The 17,553-nt window shown below is 34.7% G+C and overlaps 1 protein-coding gene across 1 annotated transcript; it reads right to left on the bottom strand.

The window, feature by feature from the left end:
* Positions 1–11,082: 11,082 nt before the first annotated feature.
* Positions 11,083–14,055, bottom strand: LOC142346029 (uncharacterized). The gene is made up of 2 exons (XM_075398508.1): positions 12,950–14,055; positions 11,083–12,081 (listed from the first exon to the last, which is right to left on the bottom strand). The coding sequence occupies exons 1-2, from the start codon at positions 14,041–14,043 to the stop codon at positions 11,103–11,105; spliced, it is 2,073 nt and encodes a 690-aa protein (XP_075254623.1). The 5' UTR covers positions 14,044–14,055; the 3' UTR covers positions 11,083–11,102.
* Between the last annotated feature and the right edge of the window lie 3,498 nt (positions 14,056–17,553).

Raw genomic sequence — 17,553 nt, 5'->3', positions numbered from 1 at the left:
ACTGAACTGAAACAATTTCTCTTGCACTCTGCAGAAACACCTAAACCAGGAACCGCAAAGTCGGCTAGTTCCAAGTTTCCACTGCTCTTAGGAAAAATTTGCTTCGGCAAATGGAAGACTGAGAAATTATTACTTGCCACCAAAAATTATTCTGCACACTGAAGTCTGGCTCACTAGAAAAGTAGGAGAATACTTATTTTCCTTGGTTGATAGAGTCTGGTGAACTCCTTCTGGAGATCAATGCACCTTCTCTGTTGCCAGGGAAGCTCAAGAGACCCATGCAAAAGCTAAGACAAATTTTGCATCGTTCCTTGCTCAAACCCTGTTCCTCCTACGACAAAAAGTGCTGTTAAATTTACCTAAAAATTCTGGAAAATTTACCCGAACTGTGCATGTGTTTTGGCGTTCCTGCACACTACCTCCACGTTTACAGCACGTACCTGCAAATGCAGGTAATTTTACCTGAAAAGTGCATGTAGTCCCCCTGCACATTTTACCTGCAATTTACCTGAACAGTCCAAATTTTAGGTAATTTTACCTGCACAATTAACCTGAAATTTGCAGGTAATTTACCTTTACAGTACACTCACTGTAAGGATATATTGCCTGCAAATTTAAGGTAAATTGTGTAGGTAAAAATACCTAAAGTTTGGACTGTTAAGGTAAATTGCAGGTAAAATGTGCAGGGCGACTACATGCACATTCCAGATAAAATTACTTCCAATTGCAAGTACGTGCAGGTACCAGGCAGGTAGTGTCCAGAAACGCCAAAACACATGCACAGTTCAGGTAAATTATCTGAATTTTTAGGTAAATTTAACTGCACGTTTTCTAGAGTATAATTACATGGTTTGGTCACAAGTTCGCCAAATTGAACAGACTTACAGACAGTAATCATTTAGATCGGTTGTCAACAGGACACATGACTTTGATTGTTGCGATTCTTTGCATTTTTCGTTCTAATGTCGTTTACTGTTGTTGTGAGAAACAGCTGCTTTATTTTCCTAGGCATATCATCTTGGTCACAAACGGAAAAAATTTTCAATACCGAGAGTTGATTATTAAAATTTAATTTTAGCTTTGTGTTTGATGGGTTTTATAAACAAAATTTTTCTTAAAAATTTTAACATCACCTATTCTAAAATGAACTTTTTTGAATTTTCCGTAGCCAAAACATAGTTTCAATTTTTCTGAGTGTAGTAAAATAGTAAATGAGAAGTTTCATTCTCTAAAAGTTTCATTTTTACGTAAAGAAAAATTGAAAGACTTAATAGTTAATAATTCTGAACATATCTTCCAGTATATTCCTCGAATTTCTCCCTTGCTTCAAATTCAGAATAGAACAGGTCAGGAAAAGATTTAGCGCAATTGGCCCTACCAGTTAAAGTGGACCATTTGGTCCACTTCCTTGAATTTCAAGTAAAATGTATTGATCCATGAAAAAATCTTACAGTGTGGGATATGTTGACAAAGGAACGAATATACTCATTGTTTAATTGTACCTTTGTTGGCAAGTTCCACTACTAAACGGTATTTATTAAAGGTATGGGCATTGGCTCATAATGTGCACCAAACTTTTAAAAGATCAAAAAGGCCTTAAATGTGCTCCTTAGCTTCATTCTTGATGAACAAACGGAAAAAAATGATGGTAAGAGCAAAAAACAAGACAAATATAAAAGAGTTGAAAAAATGAAAATCATTTAGACAATATATCATAAAAAACAAACGCTTGTGCAATCTTCATTTGTTTCAGGGTCCCCAAAAAGGTTTGAAAAATTTGTTTCATCAAAAACTTCTAAATTTTGAGACTCAAAAGTAAGTTAACCATAATTTAGTTTAACCATAACCTCATAGCATGAATTTAACCTCCGCCACCGTAAAAACAAATAGTGAAAACTTTACGTATGCTCAAGTATAGGAGATATGACAAAAAAATTGCAGATTTTCAGTTGCGAGTGACAAAATTTCTAACTGAGCAAAATCTAATCTTCTACAAACCTATTTGTAACAAACAAATAACGAGAGGCATTTGGAGAGCATCAGTTGAAATTAAGAAACATAATTAAAACAACAGAATTTGTTTCAGAAGTCTTACTAAGCACTTCTATCTAGAGTTTTTTTCAGCTGATAAGTATAAAAAAATTTCACTCAAAATCATTAGCTGACCGCAAGAGCCTGAACAATTTTAGACCACATACGTTAAAGAAAATTAAAAAGCAGGACAGATCGCCAAAAAAATGCCGAAAGTGTGTTCGTTCAAGGTTTTCAAATCAAATAGCTTTTAAGTATACTAAAAAGCATTTTTTAAGTTGCCAAAAATGACCTTAAAATTGAAAATTGAGATGAACCAAAAACATTTTCAGAAAAAAAATGATCATTTAAATTTCAAAAAGAGGCTCAAAATTTTTAATATATATAATTTATTATATTATATTATATATTATATTATTATATTATATTTAATATATAATTTTAATTCAATTCCGAAAAGCGACAAAACGATCTGCAACTAAAAGCTTTTAAAATTAATCTTAGAGACTCTTGTTCGTGTCAATGTTCTGAAAAGCAATAACTTGTGGCCAAAAACTAAAAAAATTGCAATCTAAAAATACTTAATTTATCCAAAACAATGACAGAGACTGGAAAAAGAGAAAAAATCTATATATATCTTTCAGCTAAACTGTTACCCAGATTTTGGCAAAACAGCTATTTTGCCGCAAAAAATAAGTTAGAACAGCACACTTGGTGCCTGAAAATTCACTAAAATTTCAGCGTTTGCGCCTTGAATTTATGTCTTTGTGTCTTACCAGTTGATTTTCATGGCAAATCAATACTTGCACAGAGTGTGCCAATGCATCTAAGTGACAACCTAATGTAATTTAAGTTCTTAAGCAACGCACAATTTTAGAAAAAAAGCAATTTAAGAAAATATATATTTTTTAAATGCACAGAAATGACCAATATTAGGCTGCTTTACCAAAGAAACTCAAGTGCCCAATTTTTTTAGTGCAATTACGATGCAGTTACGCGTAACAAAATAAATTTGCCGGGCGAATACAACTTCTCTCTTAAAAAACTTGGTCTTAAAAATCGGTTGCGATAGTATAAAGTAAACTAAGGCTACTAGCACGAGCTGCAAATTTAATAAAACTGAATTCAGTTAAAAAAACACCACGAAGATATAAGTTATTCACAACGCGGGAGCATCAATTAAAAGGAAAAGGCAAGGCATTATTTGCAAAGCAAATATCGAGCTCAAATTAAACAGTATACTTCTTATATCATTGATCTATGCCTCTATATTTCAATTGTTATCGATCCTTTAACAACTTCCCAAGTTCACTATCAGGAATATGACTTTGTTAGCGGGAGCATGTTGAGCGATTACATTTTCTTTGTATTGATTTACTTATCTTAGCGACCATTTTCTAATGATAACTGTCAAAAATGGAGTCAAGAACTAGCTAGATTTTTTAAAAGATTGAGAATTACCTTTTGTAGAAAATAATCCTAAATTTCTATAAAGTTTACAGATTCTTTTGCGTTTTTGTTGGTGTCCAGTCGTGTTCAACCGCTTCTTTAGTTTATTCACGTTGGATCTAATTATCCAGTCTGATAGCTAAGCAGATATCTTTAATTGTGGACTCAGTGCACGCTTCAACGCCAATTCCTTCAATTTGCAGATTAATATTATACTGACCCGCTTTTTCGTTGTTTTGATTCAGTTTTTGGATAAGGACCCAAAAAACCAAGAGTAATGTTTCGAACCCGGAGGACGACCTCTTTCATGCAGTGCTCAACGTCCAAGTCTAGTAAAGGTGCTGTTCACTTGTCATGTCGATTCCGAGTTTTATCTCCAAGTTTGATGTTTACTATCAACATTTTTTTTGATGTTTTTTTTTTCAAATGACTTTCAATTCTGCATTGTGAGCATTCCTTTCGAGTCTCACCAAAAATACACAACTTGTCCTTTCCCAATCATTTCTGACAATGACCACACTAATTTGCCGCGGCGACATAAATTATTCCTTTATTACGAAGATTGCCGATTAGAGTTGTACTCTCAATCGTTATCATTCAAGTGTTTGTGTGTGGCGAGTGTGTGTGTGTGTGTATGTGCGAGTGTTCGTGTGTGTGGGTGGGGGGTCAGCAGATTGATAACTCCCAAGAAGAATCTTCGTCAAGTCGAGCACTTTTGTTTAAGTCGTGATTTACTGACTGCTCTATGTCGCAACCGACTAATTTTCGAGGCATTTGCAGAACGGGTGCGCATTTTCAATTTTTTAATGGTGCTTTCGTAAGCCAACAGACAGATTCATTTATCATTCAAGTCAAAACAGACAAAAACAAAGAGCTTCCAAAAAAGATGAAATGGAAAAGAAAAATTAACAAAAAGATTTTCCGCTCAGATCTTTGCTTTTCGTTGCTTATATCTACAACTATGATTCTGGGAATCTAAGATTAACAAAATATCAAATACAATAAAAATGAAATTAAATCAAACGGATGCAAAACTTCCGTTGTAAAAAAACGTAGTAATAATTATTTTTAAAGTATCATATTATAAGTACTATTTTATAAGCACCATATTTTCAAAGAATAATACAAAACAGCTAAAGTATGAAAGTACTTTAACCATTTAGAACTAAACAAGAAGAGAAAACGCAAAAGGTTTCTCGCAAAAAATAAGACAAATTTTAGCTTTTTTGAGAAAATTGTTGGTTGCACGTTTTGAAAAGAATGCTAAAAAAATAGAAAATTTTCAATCTACTGAAGTCTACTATTATTATCCTGCAAATCAAGCAGGAGAACAGTCAAAAGTAAACACATTTCTTGAACATTTTTTTGTTTTAACCTTACGAAAGTAAGCAATTAACAAACATCAAACGACTGCATTTAAGAGCATCAGTCTTAGTTGACACTGCGCAGCTAATTTTAAGTTTTGAAAAAAACGGCTGTGAAAACTATATTCTTCTTAGCATGGTCATATATCTAGCATGGTCATAAAAAACACCATGAAGATATAAGTTATTCACAACGCGGGAGCATCAATTAAAAGGAAAAGGCAAGGCATTATTTGCAAAGCAAATATCGAGCTCAAATTAAACAGTATACTTCTTATATCATTGATCTATGCCTCTATATTTCAATTGTTATCGATCCTTTAACAACTTCCCAAGTTCACTATCAGGAATATGACTTTGTTAGCGGGAGCATGTTGAGCGATTACATTTTCTTTGTATTGATTTACTTATCTTAGCGACCATTTTCTAATGATAACTGTCAAAAATGGAGTCAAGAACTAGCTAGATTTTTTAAAAGATTGAGAATTACCTTTTGTAGAAAATAATCCTAAATTTCTATAAAGTTTACAGATTCTTTTGCGTTTTTGTTGGTGTCCAGTCGTGTTCAACCGCTTCTTTAGTTTATTCACGTTGGATCTAATTATCCAGTCTGATAGCTAAGCAGATATCTTTAATTGTGGACTCAGTGCACGCTTCAACGCCAATTCCTTCAATTTGCAGATTAATATTATACTGACCCGCTTTTTCGTTGTTTTGATTCAGTTTTTGGATAAGGACCCAAAAAACCAAGAGTAATGTTTCGAACCCGGAGGACGACCTCTTTCATGCAGTGCTCAACGTCCAAGTCTAGTAAAGGTGCTGTTCACTTGTCATGTCGATTCCGAGTTTTATCTCCAAGTTTGATGTTTACTATCAACATTTTTTTTGATGTTTTTTTTTTCAAATGACTTTCAATTCTGCATTGTGAGCATTCCTTTCGAGTCTCACCAAAAATACACAACTTGTCCTTTCCCAATCATTTCTGACAATGACCACACTATCTTGCCGCGGCGACATAAATTATTCCTTTATTACGAAGATTGCCGATTAGAGTTGTACTCTCAATCGTTATCATTCAAGTGTTTGTGTGTGGCGAGTGTGTGTGTGTGTGTATGTGCGAGTGTTTGTGTGTGTGGGTGGGGGGTCAGCAGATTGATAACTCCCAAGAAGAATCTTCGTCAAGTCGAGCACTTTTGTTTAAGTCGTGATTTACTGACTGCTCTGTCGCAACCGACTAATTTTCGAGGTATTTGCAGAACGGGTGCGCATTTTCAATTTTTTACTGGTGCTTTCGTAAGCCAACAGACAGATTCATTTATCATTCAAGTCAAAACAGACAAAAACAAAGAGCTTCCAAAAAAGATGAAATGGAAAAGAAAAATTAACAAAAAGATTTTCCGCTCAGATCTTTGCTTTTCGTTGCTTATATCTACAACTATGATTCTGGGAATCTAAGATTAATAAAATATCAAATACAATAAAAAATGAAATTAAATCAAACGGATGCAAAACTTCCGTTGTAAAAAAACGTAGTAATTTTTTTTAAAGTATCATATTATAAGTACTATTTTAGAAGCACCATATTTTCAAAGTATAATACAAAACAGCTAAAGTATGAAAGTACTTTAACCATTTAGAACTAAACAAGAAGAGAAAACGCAAAAGGTTTCTCGCAAAAAATAAGACAAATTTTATCTTTTTTGAGAAAATTGTTGGTTGCACGTTTTGAAAAGAATGCTAAAAAATAGCAAATTTTCAATCTACTGAAGTCTACTATTATTATCCTGCAAATCAAGCAGGAGAACAGTCAAAAGTAAACACATTTCTTGAACATTTTTTTGTTTTAACCTTACGAAAGTAAGCAATTAACAAACATAAAACGACTGCATTTAAGAGCATCAGTCTTAGTTGACACTGCGCAGCTAATTTTAAGTTTTGAAAAAAACGGCTGTGAAAACTATATTCTTCTTAGCATGGTCATATATCTAGGTTATATTTGGTTATCTGTCATTTAGATAATCTCCGCTCTGCCAATCTCCAAATTGTTAAACAATGAGATTTTCAAATTGAGCGAATATAGAAGTTATCGGGCACCATTCATATTTCTGAAAGCCTATAAATTTTTCCCATTTGATCTGGAACCAAAAAAGCAAATCTTGCATCAATATTCCGCCATAAAAAGGTTGGAACAACATAGATAAACTAAACCAACAAGCTCTCATTGAATTTTACCTTTTTCCGGAAACACGAAAACCGATGAAATCTGCAAAGACAAAAGGGATAAAGCTTGTTTCAGATCATCTGAACTTCTCTCTCCACTGATTTAAAATATTTGCGGTTGGTACGAGAGACACGGCTTCAATAACATCTTCAAACTTCGTTGACGTGCAGTTAAAATAAAGATCAAGAGTTCCTCTTTCTTCCGACTTTGCATTTATGTTTGAATTTACATGACCATGATATGCATGATATGTATCCATAATTGGGAATTTACAAGATACAAAAACGTTCGTACACAGATACGAGATCGTACCGCACAAACTTCTTATCTTATATGTCAGGCAAACATTTTTGATTCAGGGTTTGATACGAAAAGAAACCATAAATTAGGAATGACAGTTTTTTGGCCACGTTTTGTCACAAGAATTTTCCAAAATTCTATAGGTACGCAGGTACAACATATTAGCTTTCTAGTTGACTAAAATAACTACTTTTGCGATCGAGATTCGAGGTTACAAGTTTCGAAAGCTGTCTAGTATGTTTCAAAAAAATTCTGCATGAGTCAATGTGTAACAATTATACAAGGCATATTGTCGGAAAATAGTTTCCATTGATTCCCATAACCCTTATTTGGGCTGAAGGAATGGAAACAAATGGAAAAAAACTGTTTGACAAAAGAAAACTTTTACAGTGCAGATTTGATTTCAGTTTGACATGCTCCTGTTAGTTAATGAGAGGATAAAAGGGCTGGTATCAATCCAAAAACGCATTAGAGATGTTAACTAAGACTTATCAGAAGAAAAGTCAATCAGCGGGCATCTATGATTGTGATTTATAGGTTTATACCGTTTCTATTTTGATTTAGTTTTTCAATACTGATTCTGTTCACTTTAAATTGCTTTGCTGGGCAAGTGCTGTTTAAAGGCACTTTGAGCAGAATGAGCGAAGAATGAAATTAGTCTAGAGAAGACAAAAAGATTTCATGCAAAATGTCAAAAAGCGGCAAAATGAGGTAAAGCGAAACAATTTTTTTTCGATGAATTAAAAAAGAAAACCATAGCCGGACAAATTCCTTTAGGCCCGAAACCAACCTCTCAAAGAAAAGAGTGAGGCTGCTAAATAAATTTACGAAAAATTCTGAATTACTACCAGAGGAGGAAAGATAACACGCGAGCGGCCAAAAAGTATACCCGCAAACAAATTTTCCATCAATAAAAAGTATTCCTTGCACGGAAAGTCAAGAACTTTAAATATAAATCAAAACCCTTCAATTGATTCAAATTCTACCTCCAAAAAGAAGCTATTCAGAGCTATCCATAACGCGGCTGAGTGATAGAACGAAAAAAGCGATAAAAAAAAACCAAATCGTTAAATCTTTTTGATACAAGTTTTGTCAAAATCGTTAGAACGGTCGATTTTTTTTCAAATGATTAAATTAATATGAATTAATCATCAGAGATAGCAATTGAGACCTCTTATTAATGAGAATAAAAAACTGCGAAATCAGGCAAAATCTATAAAATCTCTTACATTTGATTAAGTCACATAGCGTCTAATTCTTGAAAACAGCAGTTTCCTTTTGTGGGGTTTCAACAACTGCGACTATGCTTTATTAGAACACACGTATCAGCTTTCAAAATTTTCGTAGAGAAAATGAAGAGAACGCAGAGAAAACAAGTGAAATTGCCGCACGTAAAAAAAATTCGCTCTGAAAACCTCAAAATCTGTTTATACAACTCTTTTTTTAAATGACTTCAAAGCAATCTGAAAGAATGCCACTCCCTATAACTACTGGATTTCGCTGGTCAGTCAGAGAAACGCTAAACAACAATTAAAAAGGCGTTCATAAAATCGGAAAAAAAATTTATATCGTTTTTTTTCAGTAAAAATTTTGATGTACAAAACCTTGAACTTTCAAGTCTTAATAGCAACGCCTACATAACATTTCTCGGTTAAAAAGTGACCGAGAAAAGCTATTGCTAAAAACCTACTATAGAACAAATTGGAAAAACCTTTGAAAGACAAAACACGAAAATAGGCAAAAATCAGATTAGAATTACCCAATTTTTTTAACACACCACTCAGAATTAACATACATTAAATCAAAAGACCATCTAAAACACTGAAATTAGTACGTAGTACCAAAAAAACTCTCCGCGTGGTATAAAAATGGAATAAGAATACAAAAACTACTTAAAAAAGCATCCAACAGGGCAAAATAACTGAAAAATTGCGCCTGAAAGTATAATATTTATATTATATTATCGAAAAAGCCTCCAAACGCACTAATACCAGTTTAGTTGCCTGAAGCAAACACTGTTATCCGATAAAGTTAGAGTTTAAACCTAAAAATGCGCTTCGAAAAAGCCGCAAGTGATCAAAAATTTGTTCGCTTTGCGCAAATTTTTTTCATTCCTTCTTTCCTCGCTCTCTCTCAGAGTGATGCTTGAAAAACCACTTTAACTCTCTCTAGTTAAATTTTGTAGAGTAGATTGACCTAAACACTTCTTTTCACGTGTAGCATTTGACTTCTTCTAATCATCTTCTAAAAATAGAAGTCACCTCTAAAAAAATAGAAGGATAAGTCCTGAAATACAATTCGATGAATTGAATTATCTTATGACCAATTATGAACTTATTATTGAGGCTAAGCAACAAGTCCTCAAGAACAACGAAAACTAAACATAAACTTTTTTTGAAAAGACGCGGGCGGTCCAAAGCAAAAAATGACTTCTATGGACTCGAGGAACCAAATATATTCTCTTATTTTTTTATTATCAACTTGTCGGTGAAAGCTGTCACTAATGATATTTTCTGACAACAAAAATAACCAATCTTCGCAAATAAATACGCTAAAACTTTTTCAAGGCAAATAGTTTAACAATCAGAGAAGGCAATAGCTGCCGACTGATAGCATTACTTCGAGTAACTGAATCGCCAATGGCACCCGATGAGACTTGAAAATTACTAGCAAAACTTAAAAAATTCACTAATATTTTTATAAACGAACAGTTTATAAGTCACAGAAAACAATAGCTATGATCTGAAAAAGACTATTGTCACTAACTAAAGTTTTCTTCGCAAACAAACAGACCTAACAAAAATGATACTGAGCGAAAAGACAACAAAGTCAACAAAAAACTAGCAAAACTAAAAAAAGTAATATTTCTTGAAAATAATTAGTATCAAAGTCATAGAAAGCTTAAGCTTTGAACAGAAACGATTAAACCGATTTATTAGCCATTAGTAAGAACCGATGAGACCTGTCCTTAAAGAGATGTGATAAGACAACAAAAAAACAACAAATACTCGCAAAACTGAAGATTTCCCTCAAAATTTTGGAGATAAAGTAGTGACAAAGTCATGAAAATTGCTAGCTATTAACTCGAACCGGTAATTAGGTTCCAGACCAGCCACTGATGAAACTAGGTGATAAAACAACAGATTTTTTTTAAAGTGGGCAAAGTCAAATATTCACTAATATTTTATGACAACAAAAAGTGTATAAGTCATGAAAAGTTTTAGCTGCCCCTTGAAGAATTCAAGCGATTGCAAATAGGCGCAATTAGAACACATATATATCATATGAAAAGCACTGACGAAGAAGAAACACTGAAAACAGGAGTCAAAATAACGCACGTGAAAAAAAACTTCCATCTCAAAAATCGAAAATTTGTTTGAACACCAATTTCTCACTCCACTTGAAAGGTAGCTGAGAAAAAAATCACAACTTAAACCTACTCAATTTTTCACTCCCTTTTCTACTTCAGCGTGACTATAATAACTACTCTAAATTGACTTCTCACTGACGTGAAAAAGCCAAAAGAAACGTGAACAGATCTTAAAAAAGACAGTACACCAATACAATCCAAATACTTTGGATTGCAAAAATAGATCACCATTACTCCTCTTCGAGACGTAAAAAAAAGGAGCGCAATAATAGCCTGCTGAGAAAATGATGCCGGCTATTAAAAACGCTTAAAAAACTCTTCAACGTTAGCTTTGATGCAAAAAACCCTTCATGAGCAATAATTTATCTTAAACAATTTCAGGCACAAACTGTTCACAAATATCAAAAAAATTATCCTCATCATCTTCACAGTCCAAGTTAACGTCACTTTGAGTTTCAGAGGTCAATTTCTTTTCACCAACGCCCCCAATCTTATCAATTGCAAATTTTTCATCCGTTTGAACAAACCTGCTTCTTGTTTTCTTCGCTCTCATAACAACGTAACTTTCAACATCGTTTTGAGCAACGACTTTAGCCTCCGACGTCTGCGACGAAACGTTTACAAGCGTAACTTGATTTTCAGTTTGAATTGACTGACTTTCGACCTCTATTTTCGGTTCGTACTCAAGCGCAATTGACGGAAATACTTGAATCATATTTGGTTTCACAATCATTTCCAGCAGAATTTGAATTTGTTGCGCTTTTTCTGCTACTTGGGGTCTTTCGTCATTTGCAGCCATTTTCAAAATTTCTGACAAAATTGACAGCGGCGGTGAGCATTTTGGATTCGGCCGAATAATCAAAGCTTCCAAACATGACAAAAGCGCGAGCAAAACGTCATCATTTTTGAAATAATTCATGTTTGGGTATTTAACAGTAGCTCTCGAAAATTCAGTTTGAGTTCCGGAAAATGAAGTGAGAGAAATGGAAACAAAACAGAGCATTGATTTGTGCAGCACTTCAGGAGTGAAGAGGTGAGAGCAGTTTGCAAACAAACAAGCGCAAAAGTTGATAGTAGATGCCAGCATAGTACAGTACACTTTTCCTTTAGTTTCCGAATTTTCCTTAGTTTCTTTCCCGTTAGTGGAAGCAAGTTTAGCCATTTGTTCACGTTTCCGTTTTCTTGATTTTTTGCTGCCACCAGATAAAGAAAGGCTGTTGATCAGTTCTTCAGCATTGTTGTTTTTTATTGGCAGTTCCTGATTACTAAAGCGCTGCAATGAAAATGAAAGCGAAACCAGAATTTGACTTAGATCGGTTTGTTCAAAGGCATACTTCGTCACGTTTCTGAAACAATACAAAAGTCGTGACTTATAAAAACAATTTTAAAGAAAAGATCAAGCATAGTAACTGATAAAGAGGATTTTAATTTATTTTGCCTTTTTGCATAAAAACGAGAATTAAACAGCGTTAAACAGCGATAAGTTTGCTGAAATTCCACTGTCATCATAACATTGTCAAAGCAGCAAATCGAATTCGACTTTGATCTGCATTCGATTTTGTTAAAATTCAAATCAATGTTGATGTTTTATGATGGCCGTGGTATTTCAGAAGGTGTCCCGCTTTTTCACCCCTATTCATTTAACCCCGATTTAATCACCCCTGTATCATTTAATCCCTCTATCTTTTAACGCCTCTATCATTTCACCCCGATTTTAATCTTTCTATAAAATAAGGATTATTAAATTAGCAATATAATCATTTGGCCATGCCTCAGTGGCTAGTAGTCCTAGATAGTAGTTGCAGTAAGAACTATCCAGAAACCGGATTTTAGAGAAACATAAAGAGTTCAAAGAATTCATGAGACAGCGCAGTACTGCGACCATTTTGTTTCGAAATTTTGATATTAACGATTTTTGGCAAATTTTCGTGATAGTATCTATAATTAAGTATCTATATCTATAAATATCTATCAAGACCAGAAGAAATGAACACTGCCCCCGTCCAGTAAGACATGTCGATCTATAACTGATAATGTTACGCCAGTATAACGGTATGAATAGATTGCGATGACAAGTCCCACCTGTTAACAATCTATACGCAAACCATTATGCGCATAAACGCTCCATAAATTGTTCACGTTTCACGACAAAAATAAAATTTTGTTCACGCGCGCAAAAAGGAAACAATTTTGAAGTAAGCTTTCATATCAAACCTGATTATGCACTCGGCTAGGCTAACCATCCCACAAAACGACTTGACAAACTCGTCCGTCAAAGCTTTTTCTCCCAGACGCAACATCAGGAAAGCTGCAACCCTTATCAAATAATCACTCACAATACCAACAAGTGGTCGCATAAACACAATACCCGCCGAGCCGAATCTCAAACAAATCAACTTCACAAAATTGACAACTTCAAATTGAAGACTGGTTGAAAACGATGGCGTTTTTGAATCACCCTCAATCGAAGATTCAAACGTGATATCTTGCAAAACTGCTGCTGAAAAATTAATGGCTTGCTTTATCGGAAAGCTTGAATTGTAAAGGATCTTTTCAGCAATTAAACTATTCAAAATTTCCATCAAAGAAGTTGAAAATTTTGACGGGTTTTCCTTACTGAGTTCTAACAATTCGTCTTTCGTTGCAATCAAACTTAGCTCTTCGTTGCTATAACTCTCATCCAGCGTTTCCGGATAACCGCTTTTCTTATAAAACTCGTATTTGTAAGCCAAAAAATAAATAGAATTCAATGACGATGTCAATAAGCTTTCGTAATGAGTTTTGAATGTTTGGCTATTTTGGAACGACCACTTGCCCGCGATTGAAATCTTAACAAAGAGATCAATTAAAAACCTCCTGTATTCGAAACTACCGAGGCTACAAATAAAAGAAAGCTCTCGTAAAATGATTTTCATCAATACCGAGCGCTGTATCGGTATGTACGACGGAAATTTAAGGACTATCAAAGTTACAATTTCAACTTCAGCTCGAAACTTCTGCAAACGGGCATCATGACCCTCAGCAGTTTCAAAAAACTTGACGAAATTCTTCAGATAGTTGCTCACAACAGGTCCACACGTAGAAGCTGAATGGTTCGATTGCTTTTCCAGAAACAATTTGATTTCTTTCAAGTTTGTTTTTCGTTTCAGCGGATCGTTTTTCTTCGGAACATCGTTGCTGAAAATTATTTGCGTGATTCGAACTAACTGATCAATTTTGGCATCTTGGCTGATCGCAGAAGCACTTTTCTTGCTCCAGTTAGGTTGATCGTCAAATTCATTGGACAAAGATTCAGTTTCAACATACATTGCATCTAGAAAATAAGTGAGTCATTTATTAACCATAATCAAAACAAATATAAGCTTTCGTTTGTTCACACTAGTTTGGGAAACAATTCGTTTTGAGGACAGGAAATAGTTATGTATACGGCAAAACGTTAGGTTACTCATGGACCACAGACGAAACGTGCATGGATTTCGTAATTCGTATTCACCTATGAATGTAACCATTGTCCACAATTTCCAGCATTTATTTCTTCTCATAGCTCTTCAATTATCCTAAAACTTTATTCCCGAGCTTATCTAGTAATTACATGCGACCCAATTCAAAGACTTTATTGTTTTTGTGACCGTGATATGGTTTATGGCAAAAACTTCCAACTGTCTTCTTAATCCGCAATTAGTCTTGCAAATGGACTTGTCTGCAATTAATTACCAAATGGGCTTTCTTTCATTTCGGTCTAATTTTTACGTTGTTAATTATGAGGGAAATTTGATAGTGTAACCGTGGACAGCAGTGATGGCGTTAACAACTGTGCCGTTGAGCGTGGACAATCATGGCAAGCTCTTGCCACTGTTAGCTCGGTCCGCGCTAGCTCGGTAAGAAGCATCGAGGACAGAAATCTAAGATATTTCCCATTTTCAAGCAGATCTAACGAGCCTCGCGTACTGTAACTGTTGTACACGCACGCTAATAACTTTATTCTTAAAAAGGGTCGCCAATAACACTGAATCTTCCGAGAACATTTCCTGCACAAAATGTACTATTTTCACAGTAATGCATAACGATATATGAACAATTTAAATTTGAATTATCAGACTTCAGCACTAAAAAAAATTTTCAGAAGTATTTTTTGAACTTATTAAAGCCTTGTAGTAGTAGTAGTAGTAGTAGTAGTAGTAGTAGTAGTAGTAGTAGTTCAGGCTTTAGGGTCTTCCCAGGGGTGCTCCAATAGCATAGCCTAGTTAATAGCATAGCTTGTCTAATAGCATAGCCTAGTTAGCCCGTAAAAAAACGCGAAAGAAACTATCATAGTAGCGCACACGAGGAGGCCAGGGTTAAATTTCATTTTGTAGAAACCTTTGCTTTAAAACAAGCAAAAATTGCCAGATTATGTAGCAAAGAACCAAAAAAAACTCCGTCAACACATACACTAGAAGAGATCATTTATTTTCTCACAGCACCTCTAGCCACGGTTGATTTTGCGCAAGAATAAGTCATTTAAAATACTGCGACAAACAGAATGTTTTCAAAAAGCAGCATATCAAAACAACCGTGCTACGCTAAGACAAGATAACAAAAGCATGTAAAAACTTATTAAAACAAGTGAGTTTTTGCCCGAATTCAAGACTGCAGCACACAATATTGCACTGTCCTATTGCACTGTTTATGTCAATAAAAACAAGCTGCGATATCCCATTCTTGATATACGGAACATTTTCCACCATCGGATCATCAGACAAATGAGTTTTTCTCCTTTCATAAAACCAGTTAACTGTAATATGAGGTTAAAGACTCTCTAAGACTCGTCTATAAGGATATTTACAATTCGCCAATTTTTTGTTAAAAGAATTAGTGTGAGGAGCCAAGCAACAACTTTTGGCTAACAAAACGGACAATCTTCAAAGTTCCAAGTTTTATTATTCCGAATTCCTTGACCAGATTTTGAAACTATTAATAATGGAGAAACCTTTTGAGAGCACCAAGATATATCCCGTAATTGAACTGCATCTGAAAGTATATACTGATTAAATATATTTGTTTGCTTAAACAAACTTTTGCGCTTTGGAAAACAAAAAATGAAAAGCAAAGCCCAGCATCTCAATGATAGACAATGCCTCATGTTGTTAATCCTGCGGAAAATCTCTTTTGATTACATCAAATTCTCGCCAGAAACACAATAGCCAAAAGCCCCGACCCTCAGATCTGTCGTCACTGTTTCCAAATTTGATAAAGAAGCAGCAAAACATCTTCCCATTATTCATATCATTAACAACTGCAACATACAAATATTTCGTCCATCAAATTACCTACGTTTAATCGGTTACATGACGATTTACATATTCCATTTTACCCCACGCCAATTGACCCAATGCATTTTGATGTTTTTGGTCAATAACCCTTTCACAAATTAGCAGCCGTTATTACAAGGATATTTTAACATACTTAAGGGGACAACATAAACAATGTTCGGTTGTGATAGTTTCATATCAAGTTCCGCGGCCCATTTTATACAGTCGGCTAAATAGTCGCACTGAAAATGGCAGGATGGGAATAATGGCATTGGGTAAATTGTCCTGACACCGTTTAATCTCACTCAAAAGCAAGAGAGACCTTGACCTTCAAGGCTGGCATACATCTTAAAAACCAAAACATGATCAACAACATTGAACAACTTCAAAACCTGCGGATACTGATTTCTGAGATCTTCAAGAACGGAGTGCGTTGTCAACGGGGTGGCCGTCAAGCAAGCCGATAGGCAAGCAAGCCGAATTTTGAAAATGAGGTCAAGTGAGCCAAAACATTTTGTGATATTTTAATTCAACCCGTATTTTAATTTAACCCGTATTTTAATTTAACACCCTGGCGGGCCGGTGGGCGCTTTTCGCCGAGATAGCCGGCCCGCGGTTTTCGGATTACATCCCACAGCGGATGAGAGGCATTTCCATGGACAATGGTCCGCTGATGCCCATACCCACTAAATGTCTAAAAACTGACGTATTTTCGTTTCTTTGGTGTGTTGGAATACATTATTCATTATAATACTACGCGCAGTATTATAATTGACTAACAACGGCTAACAATTCAAAATTTCTGATAAATTACATAATTATTGCATAACTTTCGGCTTGCGTTTATGTCGGCTTACTTTTACTTCGGTTTACTGTGCGTTCACCTGTCAACGGAACAAGTTGGTCATCTCGCATAACCTTAAATATTTCAACATTCCCTTCTTTTTGAACATCTTTCAGAGTACCATAACAGGAATCTCATTATCTCCAAACAACTTATGATTACATATTAGCATGTGATGCAATAATTAAGACTAACTAACAACTATTTCAAAATTTCTGAACTCGGAATCCCTCAATGAAAGCAGTGTCATTGAACCTGAATGTTGTAACTTCTACAATAAAAGAAACAAGCTAGAAATAAGCCCAAAATCCGTGTTTTCTTCAAATTAAGACGACCAATATAAGTCAAGTAACTCTCACTCGCGGTCATTTGAGTGATTCAAAAGATCAGAACCATAATTTACACCCACAGGTTGTTTCAGATCAATCTAAGTTGTTATTTGATAGGCGATATCTGATTTCAATGACACAAAGTTGTTTCAAATCATGAAATATTGATATCTGAATCAAAGATTCAGATTTATACGCCCACAGTGTCGGACCTATACGGGCATAATCACAACATATAGTCATTCATAAATCAACAACGACAGAATAAAAACGGAGCGAGGACACAGAACAAAGAATATGCAACATTTGAACTGATCAATTCACAAAACTATCGAAAAGAAAACTGATCGTGAA

This window comes from Convolutriloba macropyga, chromosome 9, assembly GCF_964194025.1.
Source record: "Convolutriloba macropyga chromosome 9, txConMacr16.3, whole genome shotgun sequence".
Taxonomy (NCBI): Eukaryota; Metazoa; Xenacoelomorpha; order Acoela; family Convolutidae; genus Convolutriloba; species Convolutriloba macropyga.
The sequence above is the reverse complement of the archived record's forward strand: the minus strand, read 5'-3'. Positions and strand labels throughout refer to the sequence as shown.

Bases quoted from the DNA above. Each gene is read 5' to 3' on its own strand.
- LOC142346029 (XM_075398508.1), bottom strand. From the start codon at position 14,043: ATGTATGTTGAAACTGAATCTTTGTCCAATGAATTTGACGATCAACCT. The intron at 12,082-12,949 runs GTTTGATATGAA...GTATTGTTTCAG, and splicing joins CTAGCCGAGTGCATAATCAG to AAACGTGACGAAGTATGCCT.